The following is a 19,353-nucleotide window of genomic DNA, read 5'->3' on the forward strand; positions in this document are numbered from 1 at the left end:
TTCAAACAAGAAAAAATAGTTTCGACAATAAATATAATAAAAAATTTAAAAAAAAAACATAATAAATTTCACTTATAAACTTCTTTTAAAATAAATAAATATTGAATCTATACTTTATGACATGGAGATATTAAGATGTAAAGTATTTACATTCAATACTTACCTTGAAAGTAGAATAAGTTGATATGATTTTCTAAAAAGGATTATTATGATTTGTCACCAAAGATACTTTATTGTATATCATAACTATTTTACTTGTTTAGTTTCAAAAATAGGCTTTCTTTTTTTGTTTAAAATAGAAAATATGAAAGAAAACATGTTTAGTTGAAAATTTTAAAAATAATTTTTGAAAAATGAAAATAGAAAAATATGAGAAAATTAAGAAACAATATTAGTTAATTTTAGCTCACGTCATTTCTTCATAGATCTTTCAATGTCTGCAACTTCGCAATATCTTCTCTGAAGAAGAGGAACTCCTATACAATCACTTTGGATAATATGAAAATCAAGTAACAAACTTGTTTTTAATGATTTGAGTCTCTCCGTACTGTCATCCTTCAAATACATACCCCATAGAAGAAGCACCAACTCACCTCTAGCTATAGATCTAGACACTGGAAATAATATTATTCCATGAACTCTTGAACCTCAACATTTGCGGGAATTGCAATAGTCATCTCATCGGAGGTGCAGCTATTGTGCAAAATGACAATGACATGTTCCTCATCTCTGTCAAAAATCATAAAATCACCTCAACGATGCAAGCCAGGATTCTGACTCTTCGATCATCCCCAACTCTAATGAAAATTCATAATATTTCATCTTGTATGTTAGCCACTAAAGACAAGTGGACAGACATTATCTTTGGCGAAATAAAAGTGGGTTGGAAACTTTTCCCAGCATTCCACAACGCTCAAAAATATTCTTGAACTCAATCAAGATTGTTTAAGATTTCAGTGACAAACAAAAACTCAAGGAAACAAGAAATTGGGTAGCGTGTGCCTCAACATCTAATATTTCTTCCTCAAGACCATAATCCCTTCATCTTTTTAATCTTTTGAGTAAACTACCCCAAAATTACTAAACTATTAATAGATTTACATTTTAATCTATTAACTTCAGATTACAAAATAATCACAAAATTATTTAAAAGCATTTATCCAGTAGCTAAACTAATCAAAAAAATTTATTTAAGTTATAGAGCCAAGATTTTTTTTCTTTTAAGTCCAAGCGTCGATTCAACAATCGATACGATAAATCATTACCCATTTATGAGTTGTAAATTCAACTTCAAATAAATCATATCTATTATGTTCTTCTACCCATCTACCTTTGTTAGAGTTGACGGATTCTTCTACACTTCAGATAAATCATATCTAAACTTTTTCAGCCAAACAAGTAATGTCTAAACTCTTTAAATTTATTTCAACTTAAATCCCACAATCTCACGTGTAAATCCTACTTAAAGTAATTCCGATTTAAGCCATCTATTGTTTATGCTTCTGTATTTCTATCAAGGAAATAAAACACAAAATAGAACCCCCAAAAATGTGAATCTGAATTTTCAAAACAAAACAATCATAATCTTGGGTTTGGAAGTTAAAATTTTAGGGTAGCAAGGAATCGAGAGTTGAAGCGAGTAATCGTAAACCTGCAAAGCATTGAAATTTCAAATTCAATCATTACCACAGCATTTGGAAACGGGAAGACTGACAATCTGCACTGCAAGTTAACTCGCAAGTCCCAAGTTTGTATTTGAAAGGCCATTCCTGGTTCAAACAAGAAGGAAGAAATATCCTAGTTAGCACAGCTTATGTTAAACAAACTTCTCTCATCTGCCCATCCGGTCCAAACCATTCAACACTTTTTTTCCCTCTCCCTTCTAGACAGTACAGTCAATTAGACTATTATTTCTAGTTTAGACACAACTAATATCTATTATTATATTATTTACAATGTTACAAGTATCCGGGTCTTGTTTCATTTACACTTCGGCCACCACATGCCGACAGCTTCCCCGTGCTCAGATTTGGCAATGAAGCCTGTGCCTGCATCTCGGCAAGCTCTCTCACGCGTAACAAAATTGGTGCCGGAATCGGCATCGAAGGATGCTTCCGTGAATTTGCCTACATTCCCAACCACAAGGAAACCATACATTATTGAAAAGAATTGGACTTATCATGTTAGGTCTTTCAAGGAGAACCTCTTCCACAAGGAAAAAATGAAGCAAGTAGAAATGCTGCTATTCAGGTATTCAGGTATTTCTGTACGCAGGATTAGGGGTGAGCAATTTGAAAAACTCAATAAAAATTTTAAATTTTAAATTAAATAGTTCGAGTTACATAATTCGAGTTATCCGAAAATCCGAATAAGAAAAGACAAAACTACTTGATTTTATTAAAATTCAAAATAATTAAGTTAAAAGCAAAACTACGTTTTGATAAATGTTTACCCATCATAAATAATAGGATTCGTTAACTCAATTTGACTCAAAAAAATTTTTAACTCGACTCGATTCGATTCGAAAAAAAATTCAAATTGAATTTGATTGCTAAAATAGGATTTGTCAACTCGACTAACTCGAAAAAATTTTACTCGATTCGATTTGACTCGATCGAATACTCACCCTTACGCAGGATACAATTGAGAGAATTAAATTAGAAAAAGGAAATGATATCCCTCACCCCTTTGTCCGTAGGTGTCTGGGCAAAGCTAGCTTTCAGCAGATTCCGCCATTTGTCCTGCATAATAACATTTATTGGAAAATTTATTTTTCCCAGCCATAACAAATTCTTATGTTCAACCAAATGGCAAATTATTTTTTTCACCATTTGTTACTGACAGGAAACTCTTATGCGTACCTTGAGATCAACAGAAGTTCTATACGAATAGGATGCAAAGGCAAGCCTTTTAATCTCAGACCATCGGCCAGCTCCATACTTGGACACACCCTCAACTAGCTTCATAACCTCAGAGAGAGTCCAAGCTCGATGATGTTTCCTTCTAATTCCACCTTTTGCTGTTGGCACTGTAACAACATTATCATCTGAAGTATCTCCAGATGGATCTACATATTTTAATCCCATATTCTGCCCCATATCAGTTGGTGTCGTCTCTTTCTTTGATTCAGCTACAAACTGAAAGTAAAAACAAAATGTTGAACAAGCAAATAGAGTTCAGTTTCAATCAACTAAAAGAAAGTGCAAGGTAAAACATGGCTCATATCATAGACAACATTTACTTTACATTTACTTTTCACCTGTTCCGGAGCTTGCTCAGGAGTAGATTTGGCTTCCAAAACTTTGTTCATACTCCCATTGTCCATTTGAGAGCCATGTACGTCAAAACCCTTCTTTATAAACGTAGCTGTCATGCCCATGCCACTGGGATGAAATTTCTGTATAAGTCAATTCAGGTCGCATTAATACCATAACATCTAAATCTACAAGGCACCAGTAACACAGGTGATAGACTTATAGTCCCACTAAAGCATGAAGTGAACACCCTTCCAGTAAAAGACGTGTCAAAGCAAGAAATAACAACACATTCAATTCACAGGTGATATTGATTTCCAGAATTTCAGAATTTATTATCTATTAAGTTGAAAATGCTCAGGTCAGAAATAATACTGATGAATGAAGTAATAAACCAACTAGAGACGCAAGACAAATGCAATCTTTTGCAGAAGAATATGAAAGCTAGCAAGGTATCTGAATGTTCTTTCCAAAAGCAAATATCAAACTGAGAGACCTAGATATTTAAAGCCAAAATCATATGGTGAGGTAGATAACCAGTATTATCTTTTTCACATACCAAAAGTGCTGTGACATTCTTCCTTGGTCGGCTTCTTCGAATCCGATAAACACATGGAACTTGAATCCCAAATCCTCCAAGGGAATCCAACCTTGTGATAACAGTTCTCCCTTCCAAGGACACATTTCTAGCAGGCCTAGCATGAGCTTTTGAAGGCAGGGGTCTAAACCCAATGTTTTTAGTTGAAGCAATTGACCTGCCACTGTACTCTTTGGACTCTGCTTCAGAAAGTTCTTCAATATACCGCTTTGTTGGCTTCCGAACTCTCTTTGCAGCTCTCTGATCTGCAGCAAGATCTTCACTTGCAAAATTGTTTTCCACAACATTATTTCCCAGTCTCACCTCCGAAGTAGTTTGATGTTCATCAATTTGACTGCTAAGGTTATTGAGCAAGTCCTCATTGTATTCAACTGCAACTGCCAGGTGTTCTTTTCCAGCACCAAGATTCACATTGTTAAAACCATCTTCATTATCCTTTTTCACCAATTTGTTGTCTTTAATTACAAAAGTTGTAGTAGAAACATCACAGGAATTGGTCAATCCCATAGCAATCCTCCTTTTAAGCCACAGCTTGTCCTTAACAGTAGTGTCTCGCCCAAATGTTGCCTTAAAAACCTCATGAAGTTCTTTAATTGATAAATTATCCAAGCATATTTCGCCCTTCAACTTGGAAAAATCAGGTTTTGAACTAATACAACCTGTAGAAGTTGATGATCCACCTTCTAGCGGCCCATCTAGAGGCTTTAAGCACACCCCAACTCTCCTAGATTGAGTAACATGATCATCACTCGAGCTTTTAGCACCAGAAGGAACAGTTTCCTGCAAAGGAATTTGAGATTGGAGCTTCTCATCAATACTGGGCAATTTATTATGCAGTTCAGAACAGTGGCTGTCTACATTCACATAAGCAGAAGAATTATCAGGAGGTAGACATGCTAAGCAGAGCCTGCTTGGTAAGGTGCAAAGAAAATTGAAAACATGAAAAATTGGAGGATGGGAAAAGTAGACAGAAAATATATGTTTTCTTCCCATTGGTATAATTGGTAGGAAATCTGGAAGAATTGAAAGAAAGAAAAAAATTATTTCAATTCATTGCTTGGTAGAGTTGAAAATGAGAGAAAAAAAAATTCTAAAAAATGCTTAATCTAGTAAATATGCACACTTAACTTACATCTCTCTCATATTCTCTCAGCTTATCATTCCAATTTGGAATGATTTGTTTTTATGCATTATAATGGAAAATAGTACCTTTATTCTTTTGTACCACTCAAATTTTTATTGTCTTTCCACTTTTCCACCCCTTTTTCATCCTTTCACTTTTCTACTCAACCACAAGCGCACTTAATGTTTGGCTTTGCGCAAACCTTCTTCAATGCGCCATACAATATGATACGGCCAAGGAGGATTCAAGATTATTAATAGTTCAATTAATGCTAAAACAACTCACTTCAAATCAACCACATGCTTGAACATGTACAAGTAGGGGGGGGGGGGTAACATTGAAAGATCAAATACAGTGAGAAAAAAGAAAGAACCTAAAAACTATAGTATAAAATAGTATATATCAACAATCCACTCAACCCCCCCCCCAAAAAAAAAAAGGGAAAGAAAGAAGATAACACTGTTCTCTAAGTAAGGACTGTTAACCCCTTCTTATTAGCTAGCATGTAGTTGATGAAATCATTACCCGTTTTAAATATTGAAAAAGATACTCATGTAGACATGAGTACATAAAAAAAAAATCTTTATCCCCTATGTCAGATTATTTGAATTAAAAATTACAAAGAAAAAACTAGAAGTAGCTTTCATTTCTTCTTCTTAAAAAAAGGGAGGAGAGAGAATAAGTCATGAGAATGATAAGAACAAAAAAGAATGTACGGATGTACAATGTTCAAGGCTGAGTAGCTGTTAGAATATGTAGCAGTTTAACAACTAGACAATTGTTCTCACAAGACAGAAGTTCTTCGAATTCCAAGGAGATAGTTTCCCCTAAAATTGGAGTATAAATGCCAAAAATTAAGGATTAAGGCCCTCCTAAAGCATCAAAATCCATTAGTAGATTATAACATATTCTCCCGGCTCAAAGTAAAAAATAAAGCTTTGACAAAGTGATCTTCAAGAGAAAAAACAGAGACTAAGCACTAAGCAACGTTTACATGCAACTATGATAAGCATCTCCATTAATCCATTTAAAGAGAGTTAAGAATCCAAGCACAGAAAAAATTGGGAATACCTCAAGGTATGCACTTAACTTTTCGGTATCAGCTTCTGTGTTCTCAGATTGTGACAAACCTGGCAAATATTAATCATTCAGAAGATTAAAATATCTAAGATTATCACAACAAAATTGAAGACGCACCATGGAGGCCCTTGTACTACAAGTCAGATTGCTTTTGGCCCCCTCTACTCAAAAAATGGGAAAATCGGTCCTTGCACGTTAGATCAAAAAGCCAACTAGTCCTTCAGCTAAGAATTTCTCCACTTTTTTTGTTAAAAACTGGTCTCTCTATGCCAACATGAGGTACACATGGCACGCTACATGTAACTGTTTGGTTGTTTCTTCAGCCACACCAGTTTTTAACAATAGAAATGAATAAAATTTTTAATAGAAAGGGTTAGTTAGCTTTTTTATCTAACGTACAGGAACTAATTTGTCCAGTTTCTTAGTAAAGGAAGCAAAATGCAATCTGACTCCTAGTACAGGGGCCTCTATGGTGCTTTTACCCAACAAAATTACATGCAAATGTTAATCCTGAGAGCATAAAAGCTGACACAGCAAGACTGGAAGTAATGTCAGCAATAAACAATTTGAAGAAAGCTACCCACTGCGACTTCAAATTCAAAGCTAGAATTTCAAGTTAGCCTTTTCTTATACTGCATTGCTTGTATTTTCATTCTTGAATGATGGTTTTAAGAATCTACTTCTCAGTACTGGTTTAGCCAATTCCATGGGCTTTGCTACATCCAGGGAGATTTCTCTTGTACAAGTCTATACCTACTTGACATTTGGCATTTTTTAATCTAATCATTTATGTATATATAAGGGAAAGATGTAAGTTGCATGCTTAATAGAAATGAAAATTCTATGAAACAGAACAGAAATACACAAAACGCATGCAACAAGAAATCAGCCCACGCCATCAGTGCAGACTAAAATTGTTCATGATGTAGGGCTAAGGAAAGCATACCTTCTGAGCTTTCTAGTTGAGGCATGCCAGAGGGTGACACTTCATTAGAATTGCACCCTAAAGCCTGCCCAGTGTCTGCTACAATATGGGTCTCACGCTTCTCATTTTCAAGCAAACCCTCAACCTCCATGAGTTCATCATCTGTCGCAGGCACTAATCTTCCATTCCCATCAACCTGTATGAAATAAATTTCAATTTCAGATTGCAAATAAGAATAAATCAAACCTGAAGGTAGGAACTTAATTTTTTTTTTTTTTTGTTGATCATCACAACTCATGAACTATACTTTCAATAAAATAAAAACTTGAATATTTCAATACTTTAGCAGAACTCAAGAAACCTGTGTGTTTCTCGAGTAAAGCCTACTAGCTGTGAGATATTTTCAAAAACCAACAGAAGGGTTACAAGTGTTATTTTATTTTTCAAAATGAGATATATCCCTTTCATTCAGATATGTAAAAGCATCATTCCTTTTAATCTTTTATAATAGACTTGCTAACCAAGAACACTTCAAAAATAAGATTCAAGCTAATAGAATAACATAAAGTTAACTGAGATTAATTAGCTTTAACTAAGCAAAAGCTCAAACATGGTATCTCCCTTTTAAAAACCTATTGTTCCAATACTGATTGTAAATATCGTATTGCCTCCCAACTAATATTTTGACATGACCACATCATGTCATCAAAACCCAACCTGCACTCAAGACCATACTGACCTTCCCATTTTGTTTTCTAAATGAATAAATGGTAGTTACTCACCAAATTCATTTGCCTTTCACAAACCAGTAACTAGCTAATTTGGCCCCAAAAATTGCTGATATATAAAGGACCAATAATCAATGACTGGTAGTGTAGAAAACACAATACAACACTTCTAATATATTTTATTTGACACAATCAAATAACTTTCTTATTGATTTTTTACATTAATGTAACTCAGATATCAAACTAAAGCAAATCCAAGTCAACATTCTTGGTTCTTGCATGCCTACACGGGAAAATGGGAAGAAGGCACAAGTTATTTGTATATCAGTGGGGGGGGGGGGGGGGAAGATTAGCTGAAAGAGGTACCCGGACGAGCTTGTAAACAACTGGATCAGTAACATTCTTTGGTGAAGATAAAACAAAGTTACTTGTCTCAAGGCCAGTCTCTTCAAATTTCCCTTCATCACTCCCCTCAACTTCAACCACTTTTTCCATGGAAAATCCAAGACATGCAGCTTAAAAACAAAAACTGGAAACCAAAACCAAAAAAAAGGCCAAATGAATAGATTCATCAATTTTCATTGATATTTCAAAATGAAATTTTCATTTATGGACGGAAGAAAAAAAAAACACAGCAAACAGAAGTCAAATCTTGCACTTGCAATATGGATATAATTTATTAGGTCACTTGAACTTGCTCAACAGTCAAATAACCTGCTTTCTTGAATTGATTACCAAATTCACCGAAAACAGTCCAAATTTTAACACAGCGTACAATATAAATACTAATCCACACACAGACACAAAAATAAAACCTATATTTCAAAGTAAACAAAAACGTGATAAAACAAGCTAATACATTAAAATTTCCACTTAAAAATATACAAAACAGCTCTTTTAATGTACCAAAATCCCCAATTCAATAAATTGAAACCCTAACTCTCAAATTCTAACAACCTAAAGTAAAATATGCACGTTCTCTATCTAATTATATTTCCATACAAATAAACAAGAAAAAAGAAAGAAAGAACACATAAAAACCTCACAGTTTTCTATAATTTATCAAATAAATTGCATTTTAACTACACATAAAGAGGAGGAAAAATTAAATTTTAAAGAAAAAAATTAAGGAGTTTGTCACCATAGGACTGTGATTGCTGACCGAGTTGACTCAGCCCCCCTCCAAACGACAAACAAGAAAAGGACTGAACGTGGCAAATTTGTAGCGAGTTAGATGCGTTACAACTGAGTTGATAAAGCGAGTTAACGAATGAAAGAGAGAAACTTCGAGAATAAGGTAAAGGATTTTTCTTTTTTAGTGAGAATTTTTTGCGTTTTTTTTTTTTCTTTTCCTTTTAGCGAGCGCTTTGGGCGAGTGAATGCGAGTTTCCTTTTTGTCACGCTTTTTCAGTACGCTGAGTTTACTGTCATACAGTTCCGGATTTGAAATGTTCTTAATGTGTAATTTTATAAAATGGCGTAGAGTCCGGGATAATTTTTCGGGAAAGTCTTTTTGTCTTTTTGCGTACGGTTTACAGAATACTTTCTCTTAGGTTCGCTTTCTCTTTTTCTTTTCTATCCGGTCTGAACGAGATAAATTTAATTTTGAATTTTTGGATTGATTTAATTTAGTGAACTACAATTAATGTTATAATTTGCTAATAAGTTGTATTTTAGTCTATTTTGAAATGTTTCAAAATTATTCAAAAAAATTATTTAAATTATTAAGTTATTAAAATTATTGTTATATAAATTTTTCTATTCATCTTGTCTACATAAATAAAAAGTTATTATTATCTTTCTCTTCTACAATTTAAATTTTTTTCATAAAAGAACTTTAAATGTCATAAATTTATGAACTAAAATCTAAATAATTTTCTTCTTTGATCTCCAACACTAATCATTAGGTCAACTTAAATTTAAGGTATATTATTTCACTCATCGATATGTATTAACCTACTATACCAGATATCGAATTGTCAATTGAAGCTCTCTAACCAATTTAAAAAAAAAAAATTAACGATCTAGTTATTTAAATAAAAACTTTCAAATATGTCAATAACTTAAATGAAAACTTTTGAGTAATTTAGTGATCATTTTATAACTTTTAAAGTTTAATGACTAAATTGTAAATTTATAGTGGCTGTAAGTACAATTTACCCAATTAATTTTAGGTTGAAATCAGTTTTGGGTTAAAGTTATTTTTACTTTAATCATTTTCGATTCTAAGTCATTAAGAATTGGTACTCAAAATTTTAGATTCTTTGGATTATATATATATATATATATATATATAACGACTCAATTTCTTTGGATTATACAATGAGTTAGCCTAAATTGCTTTGGTAATGTAATATGATATCACACATTTAGATCTAGCAATTGAGTCGAATGTTACAATATTATTTAAAATCAATAATTGAATTATGTAAATACTCTATTTTAGATTCAAGTGAATCAAGTTTCTTATTTAAGGTTCATTTGGAAGGACAGTGAGATTAAAAATAATAATAGCGACGAGATTAAATATTATAGCAATAAAGTTAAAACTTGTGATGGAACATATATATTTAGATGCAAATGTAGCAGTAGCAATGAGGTTAATAGTAGTAAAAATATAAAATGACCTTTAAAGATATCAAATTAAAAATTTTAGGATAAATTACTTAATTAATCACCCAATTTTTAAACATTTTCATTTTAATAACTTAAATAAAAATATTTACAATTTAATCACTACCATTACAATAATTAAACATTTTAATCACTCAATTATTAACTTGGTAATAATTTTGAATGCAACGTTCCACATCATGTCCACAAAAGCAATAATTTTACAAGTAAAAAATTCGGTTGAATATAATGAAAAACTAGTGGCTTTGGGTTTTTAACCCTAAACCAATGAAACCAAAGAGTGACTATTACTTTGGATAGTCAATCGAAAGAAAATAATTTACAGTACTTAATCTTATTACCACTATTATTTTTACTCTAATCGCAGTTAAATGTACAATTCATTTAAACTTATCCTTAATTTAGAAAAATTAGAGAGTCCAAATTAAAGATGTTACCACTAGAATCTCCTCAAAACTCTATTAATTTTCAAAATATAAGCAACTATATATTTTATCATTCTATTAAAATTCTAAATATAAATAACTTAATATATTTTAACAGTCTACTGTATTATAAATTTGGAAAACTAAAGTTTTGGAATCTAAACTCAATCCATATTTTAAATAAATATTTTTATTCAAATTTATTTTTTAAGAATAATGTTTTTCCCCATCTTTTAATATCGGATTTTAAACAAATCTTTCAACTTCGAGTGAATAATCAGATTTTAAACAAATGTAACCATAAATTGAAAAAAAAATTGGCCAAAAATCATAAATTGAGATTTAATTTCAAAATAAAATAACAAATATCAATCAAGATAAAAGTGGAATAAAAAATATCATTTAATCAAAATGTTGATGTACAGTACAGCTAGCCCATTCAAGAGATGTCCATCCCTCAAATCAGTCAAGCTCCAAAAAGTTTGTTCGGGCTTAAAAGCCCATATTCTTTTCAATAAAATCTAAAATTCTGCTATTTCTTTTAATATGCATTACCTTACCATTTTAGTTTATATATTTTAATTTAATATTTTTGTTTTTATATTTTTAAAATTTTAAAACTTAAGTCATGATTAAAATCTAGTTGCTTGATATTAAATTTCGTTGTTTCCATACTTTTTTTTTTTATGCGAAAAACATATTATTATTTTGAATAATTTTATTATAAGTTATGATTATATCTGTTTATTTTTACATAATATTTAGAATTATCAATATCTCTTCTTCAACTCGTAAATAGGAGGATAATGTGCTTTAACGCACTTGAACTCACATCCTTCTACATTGACAACAATACCCATATTTTAAAATATACAATGTCATGTCAACTTGCTACTTTTGCATAATATTTACAAAAAGGCCACATTATTTTATTTAATGGATTTAAAAGGTTTTCATACTAATTAGGATTAAAATTTCAAAATTAAAAAATATAAAGATGATCAAAGTGAAAATAGAGACTAAATCCGTAATTTATAAGACTAATAGTAGAATTTGGCCTAATGGATTTTATTGTTATTGTTTAGTTCAAGACTAAAATTTTAAAATTCAAAAGTATAGGGACTAAAATTATTAATTATTTAATTAAAAGTACATAATTAAAATTGACCAAATTAGAATATAAGGATTAAATCCACAATTTACCGTGACAGGACTAATAGCAAAAGTTAATATTGATAAAATAATAAATATTTAAAAAGGATTTTATAGTAAATTTTATGTATTATAATTAAATTTAAATATTTAAATATTTAATTCTAAAATTGGAGTTCGATATTTGATTTCAATTTGATCAAACATCTATTTTTAAACTTGAGCTCAAGTTTGATTAAATTCGTCTATCAATTTTCGTACTCAAGTACTTGATTCAATAATTAAGACTTGGGTTAATAATAGGCGTAATGCCAAAAATAGCTCCTAATGTTTGATTGTTTGGTCACTTTAGCCATTTATCTTTTTTTTTTGGAGCACTTTAACCCCTAACATTTATTTATTTATTTTGTCAATTTGGTCTATTTTTAATAGACATGTTGATGTGGTTGTTAAATGTTTAACAGCGCTGATGTGGAAATTTTATTTTATTCCACCTCGACGCCAACGTATTCCACATGTAATTAAAATAAAAAATAATTCAAAAAAACTTTTATTCATTAAAAAAATAATTAAAAACATCAAACGTTAAACACGCAAAAACTGAATTGTTTCAGAAATGAGAAGGCCGATCCTAAAAAAATAAACACTTGAATCAGAAAATCTAAAAAAAGAGAGAGCGAATATTGAACCCTAACTCGAGAAAGTAAAAAAGTTGTGCAAAAGAAGATTACCCAAAGCCTGTTGCAGAATTGCATTTTAATTTTCGATGATATTTATGTAGGCTTTCTATTTTGGGTATGTTTCTGAAAATTTTTACATTGAAAACATTATACATGTTATTTCAATTTTAGTTTAGGGTTTTAGAGTGGGTGGTCTTGTATAGCCAACCAAATTTTAAAATTTGGGCTATTTAGCCCTAATCCCTCTCATATTTTGTCCCTTATTCTAATAGCTCCTATTTCAATTAAAACTATTAATTTACACATTTGACCTCTAATTTAAAAACTATTCCAATTTAATCCCTAGTAATATTTACTTATTAACACGGTTTTTATTAAGTAATTAATTAATTAATTATTTTTATTTATTTATTTATTTTATTTTTAATTTCTACTACACTAATCTCGATATCTCACTTGAGCCCACGATTTAAATTACTCGATTCTACTAACCTGACTTTTAGGGTGTGGCAGTATATGTAACAAACTAATGTAGTATACAATTATTGCTATAGGCAACGATGTGGGTTTAGGGTCATTTTGTTAGTTACTTTTGTTCATGGTGCCTACAATTACCCATACAAAGAACTATTTTGTACATGACATACGATTGTCAAATATCCAATATTTTAGTGCATGTAACATTCTCTTATATCTCCAATTGCTCACTTTCTTTATATTTCCCTCAAATTAGCTACAAATACCAATTCAAATGTGGGCAATTTATGTCAACAACAAAGTTTGAAGGTACTAGATATACAAAACACAAGAACATGACACCATGCTTTTCAAATTATAACATTCTACATAATGTGAAACATAAGATAAATAATACATTGCAAATAAACATTTTCTTGTAAAACTCTGTCTCTTTCTTGAGTGATTTACTCTTTTGCTTCAAGCTCATAATCTTTATCTTTGATTTAATGTGATCCACCACATCATCTTTGACCTATTTATAATCGTTCTCTTTACCTGTAACGACCTGATAATCGTGGGTGTTGGAAAATGCATTTCTAGGATTTCGTTTTCGTAAATCGGATTTAAAAATATTTACGAAGCTAGTTGTGTAGTTAATTAGGTTTCGCTTAAGTGAATGTACATGAATTAAAAGTAATTAGATATAAAGACTAAATTGTATGAAGGGCGAAAGTTGAATTATAGTTGAATTATAGATTAAAAAGACTAAAGAAACAATTATGCCATGAGGCGGCATAAGATGAAATTTAATATAAAATTTAGAGTTAAAAATATATATATATTATAATAGATTTACTTAATATTTAAGTATATATATTATATTATAATAATAAAACAAATAAATAAAAGGAAAAAAAAAGAAATAGAAAAAGAGACAAAGTAGAAACGAAACAGAAAAGAAAGAAAGAAAGAAAGAAAAAAGAAAAGGGAGAAAGAAAGAGACGAAGGCATTGGGGATTCAAAAATTTAAAGTTCAATTGGTTAGTCAATTTAATTATTTTTTCTTATAATTTTATGTTTTTGGAATCTTGTTGTTAAATACTACCCGACCCATGCCAAAATTTTAGAAATTATTGACTTTTTAAGTGTTGCTAATGTTGAATAATTTTAGTATTAGGGATTAAATTGATAGATTTTTAAGCTAGAAATGGAAAAGGATTAAATTGTAGAATAAAGTAAAATTTGAGAAATAGGGACTAAATTGTGAAAAAACTTAAAATTTAGGGATTTAAGTGAAAATAGGGAGTTAAATTTAGTCTAAAGTGGAATTTACATGAAAATAAAGAATTAAATGTGAAGAATAAAAGTTAGTCTCGGTTTAGGGACTAAATTGGAATTTAGGCAAATATTGAGTAAAAAATTTTAAAATATTCAATATGAAATTGAATTGTGTTATATTGATGAATTTTAATTGTTTTAATTCCGTAGCTAACATCGTACCGGAATCCTCAACTAAAAAGGGGAAAGAGAAAGTTGATGAGGAATAGCTCAAAATTTTCGGTTTGTATTCTATAATCCGAACTTAGTTATTAATTGTTGTATTTTTTATTTAATGCATGTGGTAAGTATTGAGGTGAGTATTTGACACTTTGTCATTGAATTGAATTTAAGTTAATTGAATGGATTGAATTGATATATATACATTGATTATATTGATTATTTGAATTTAAATGAATATTAGTTGTATTTGAAAAGTGAGTTGGAACCTTATTAACTGTATCGAGTTGAGTCAAATATAAATGGCATGCCATAGGATTGGAAGAGTTCAAGGATTTCTTCGACTTCGAGTTGATGAGACACTGGGGGTTAATTTATTACTTCGGATTTATTCAATGAGGCACTGGGTGCCAATTTACTTCGGTTTAACCGATGAGACACTGGGTGTCAATTTACTACTTCGAATTATCCAACGAGGCACTGGGTGCCAAACTTGTGTGTTTTGGTTGGATCCGTATATCCATCCGAGTCTGAGTCGTGTTAATAAGGGTAATTAAATGAAATGGCACTATTATTGATATTGGATGATATTGTATGTGGAATGAAAATGGGACAGTGAACTGAAATATGGATTGAGACACATGAATTGTGTATCATATTGTAAAAAGTTATTATATAGCAAATGATGAGAATTGAGTATGGTATGAATGACGTATTTATGAATTGAAAATTTGAATGACTAATGTCATTGTATGAATAAATGTGGTTTTTAATATTCAATTGTGTTTATAATTAAAATGTACATATTATATTATCTTTTGTCTTTAAATATTCGGATTATAGAAATACCACTAAGTTTTACTCAGCGTACAGTTTTGTTTTCTGTGCGCAAGTTATGTACTTAACTTTGATCACCGATTCAGCATCCAACAACGGTCCTGATCTCAAATGTGGTGATGTTTATCCTTTTGTGTCAGCATGTACCTAGGGTGTCTAAAAAATAGTTATTTTGTGAATTATTTGTAAATGAGATTATAAATTTAATATTGGTTGGTTATAAACATATAAATATGTGTTTGTGTTAAAGCTATATTATGGCAAGTTAAATTGGTGTTTAAGTGTTCATAAATTAGGCAAAATAGATGGAATTAGGTATGTTTATAAATTGGATTTGAATGGTACTTTGACGATATGTTTTGATGATATAATTGTCGTACCAATGAGGGTACATTGGTTAGGCACCTAGGATGTTTGTTTGATAAGATTTGGATGTGTTTGATTGTGTTTTGAATTGATTAAACCTGTAACAGCCCGTTTTTTTAGGGTTGATCGGAACAGTGGTTTTGGGGCCACCAAATCCGAACGAGTAGGTTGGTAAATATTATATTTAATATTTACGAGTTAATTGTGATTTTAAAAATGTTTTTATATTGTGATTTTTATTTTATAAGCGATTTATTAAGTTCAAGTGGTATGACCCTGAGGTCAAGTGGGTTTAGAAAATGAGGTATCGGGATCTTGTTTCTATAAACCGAGTCGTAAATATTTTTATAAATATTTACGTAGTGGCAATAAGATGGTATTAAAGTTTCGTTGAACAATTTTATCGTTTCGATAGTTAATTAAACAAAATGACTAAATTGTGTAAAGTGCAAAAGTTGTGTTCTATAACCTAAAGGTATTAAATAGATATAGAACTTAAAAGTAGAAGTCCTTATTTGGTAATTAGCCCATTAAAGAGATAGTGGGATATGATGGCTTGGCATTTGGTGTAATAAATAAAGTGTATAAAGGTTAATATTGTAAATTGGTTAAAATAATAATAAAATGAATATAATAAAAGAATCAAGGTGTCATCTTTTTCATTCTCTTTTTACCAGCCGAATATGAAGGCTTGAGAAGCCATGGAAGAAGCTTCCAACTTTCACTAATGCATGGTAGGCATTTCTAGTCCCGCTTTTAATTATTTTTATATTTTCGAGATCGTTGTTGCTTAATCTATCTAATGAGGGACTATTTTGCAAAACCATTGAATAGTTTGATATTTGCCATTGATGAGTATAATAGGGCTTTGAAGTTTAATGGAAGAATATGAGTCCTTGTTGATAGTTAAACACTTTTTGTTAAGTGATTTTTTGTGAAATTGACAATTAAGGGCTAAATTGATAAATGTGAAAACTTTTTGGTTAAAATGTCAAATAAATGAAATGTGTGGGCTGCTAGAGACACTAGTGATATTTGTCTATAGTATGATTTTACTCAATTTCATGAATTTGCATTTTTATGATATAAGGACTAAATTGTAAAGAAGTTGAAATATTAGGGGCAAAACTATAATTTTGCCATAAAGTGAATTATGGACTGTTTTGATACCATGAACATTTGGCTAAGCTTAATTATGGTTAAAATGGTTAATTTGCATGTTTTGAGCTCGGGGACTAAAATGAATAAAAGTAAAATTTTAGGGTAATTTTGTAAAATGACAAAATGACCAAATTGTATGAAATGAGGTGTTTTAATGTCTAAATTAATATACTGAATGAAATTATTAATTTAGATCAAGATCGGGTGGAAAATCGAGAAAAATAAGAAAATTACCAAAATGCCACTGAAATTTGGTATCTACAATTTAGCCAGGTAAGTTCGTATGCAATAAGCATTGTTAAATTGATGTTTCTAATGCTTTAATATTGCATAAATTGTATATACGTGATTATTTTAATGTCTGACGACATATCGACAAAATGTGGCACTTAGTGTGCGGGGCAATCAAATATGGTACTCGATTAATAAAATATTGAGAATGGCACTTAGTGTGCGAGATATTAAGAATGACACTTAGTGTGCAAAATATCGAATGTTTCAAAGGGAAATTATAAATTGTGATTGAATGATTAAATAGAGCAAAGTGAACAGGTATACATGCTATATTATATGAATTGTTTATGAGACGACTTTATAATGGTGATATTTGAGCTTTGAGCCTAGCAAGCTTTAAGCTGGTGAATAATATTATCGGGTTTAAAACCTAGTAGGCTAAATGCCGGTGATTTGATAAAAGTCTAAGACTATGAGACCTTGTGTTAAATCGGCAATTGAATTTGTTCAATACATTAAGTTGGCCAGGTATGTGATATATTCTTATGCATGTTAGATCGATTGGAATTGAATCATGAATGTGAAATGAGAAGCATAGGTGAAAATGCCTATGTCATATATGTGAGTAAGGACAAAACCGTTGTAAATTATCGATAAGGGTGGACTATGTGCGGAATCATCTTATAATTGCTAATTTGAACGGTTGTGTGCGAATCATTGAGCATGATGTATTGTATTGAGATTATGCTTGAGTGAAATTATAGATATGTGATGAAATTGATTGGTGATATACATGTTTAAATAATGTGAATGTAAAGAATGTGTGAAAGATTAAATTTGTAATAAATCTGCTTGGGACAGCAGCAGTAACGTGACTTTGGAAAATCACCATAAATTTTTGGAGCTGAGTTAGAAGCTGAATAAATTATGTAATTAAAGTTTAATGAGTCTAGTTTCTTATAAAAGAAACTGTGTAAGCAAAAGAATTGCTGATAATGAGATATTTGAAGTGGCGTGGAATAGAGTCAAATGACTTCGGGGTCCCCTGTTCTGTTTTTAGAAAATCATTATAATTTGTACAAAAATGGTTATAAGATAAAATTTATATGCTTAGACTCCTTAATGAGTCTAGTTTCAAATGAAATAGAACATATTTTGAATTCGTACAATGAGAAATTTGATTCAGTAGTGAAGAGTGGCCGATTAGTCAAACAAAGAAACAGGGAAACTTTAAGAAAAATCTGGTATTGATTGGCCAAACCTAAAATTATGAAAATTTTATGGATGGAAGATATATGAGTCTATTTTCAGGAAAATTAATGGCAATTGATTTGGAGTTTTGTAGCTCCAGTTATAAATAATTTAGTGACTATTGCTCGGAAGACAACTTGTAGTGAATTTGTGATTATGTTGTAAACATTGATAAAACTTGTTAATGAGTTGCTTATTGTTTTCTTATGAACTTACTAAGCGTAAAGCTTACTCCCCTTTTCTTTCCCATATTCCTTAGGGTTTCCAGGTTAGCTCGGGTTGGAGGCCGTCAGAGATATTATCACATTGTCAAGTCTCAGCTATCGGCGTAAGTAAATCTTAGTGTTTCGAGTCTATGGCATGTATAGGGTTGTAAAGTTGAGTAAGTAAATGATACAAGACTAAGATATTGGTAAATATTTAATAATGCCTCATGAATATTTTGGGCTTTGTAAGCCCGATTAAAGGATAATATACGTGTGTATGAAAAGTTTAAATCTGGTAGCACCTCGAACCCTGTTCCGGCGAGGGATACGAGCGAAGGGTGTTACATTTTATTGGTATCGAGCCATGGTTTAGTCGGTTCTAGGACTACCATGGCGTATGTGAGTCTAACTGTACATGCCATATTTGACTGCGATAGTGTGATATCTCCGACTCGACGAAAATTATTTGAATAGATGATAAGTCTTTCAATCAAGCTAATTTTAATAGTATAGAATATGTACTCGATGTTCGAATGAAATTGTGTTCTATCTTGATTTGATTAAATTAAAGTTGGCTCAAATGTTTAAGTGTTCATGAATATATGAATCCAAAGTTAAATGAAATGATATATTCAAAGTGCACATATGTGATGTTTTATAGACTTGGTTAAGTCACTTCAATGTGCAACAACAAGTGAACATAGGCACTGTGTGTGTGAGTTCCAGAATCGAGCAATCGTGTG

At 30.9% G+C, this 19,353-nt stretch overlaps 1 protein-coding gene across 1 annotated transcript; it reads right to left on the bottom strand.

Annotated features, from left to right (window-relative positions):
- Positions 1-1,729: 1,729 nt before the first annotated feature.
- On the bottom strand, positions 1,730-9,153 carry LOC108489264 (uncharacterized). Its single transcript, XM_017793669.2, has 9 exons — positions 8,850-9,153; positions 8,075-8,237; positions 7,002-7,176; positions 6,047-6,105; positions 3,814-4,632; positions 3,260-3,397; positions 2,862-3,137; positions 2,685-2,741; positions 1,730-2,126 (listed from the first exon to the last, which is right to left on the bottom strand). The coding sequence occupies exons 2-9, from the start codon at positions 8,201-8,203 to the stop codon at positions 1,959-1,961; spliced, it is 1,821 nt and encodes a 606-aa protein (XP_017649158.1). The 5' UTR covers positions 8,204-8,237; positions 8,850-9,153; the 3' UTR covers positions 1,730-1,958.
- Positions 9,154-19,353: the final 10,200 nt, after the last annotated feature.

This window comes from Gossypium arboreum, chromosome 10, assembly GCF_025698485.1.
Source record: "Gossypium arboreum isolate Shixiya-1 chromosome 10, ASM2569848v2, whole genome shotgun sequence".
Taxonomy (NCBI): Eukaryota; Viridiplantae; Streptophyta; class Magnoliopsida; order Malvales; family Malvaceae; genus Gossypium; species Gossypium arboreum.

Coding starts and splice junctions, on each gene's coding strand:
- LOC108489264 (XM_017793669.2), bottom strand. CDS start 8,203: ATGGAAAAAGTGGTTGAAGTTGAGGGGAGTGATGAAGGGAAATTTGAA. Junction 4,633..6,046: donor AGTTAAGTGCATACCTTGAG/GTATTCCCAATT, acceptor ATTCCTTTGCAG/GAAACTGTTCCTTCTGGTGC. Junction 3,138..3,259: donor CTGAGCAAGCTCCGGAACAG/GTGAAAAGTAAA, acceptor TTTTACTTTCAG/TTTGTAGCTGAATCAAAGAA.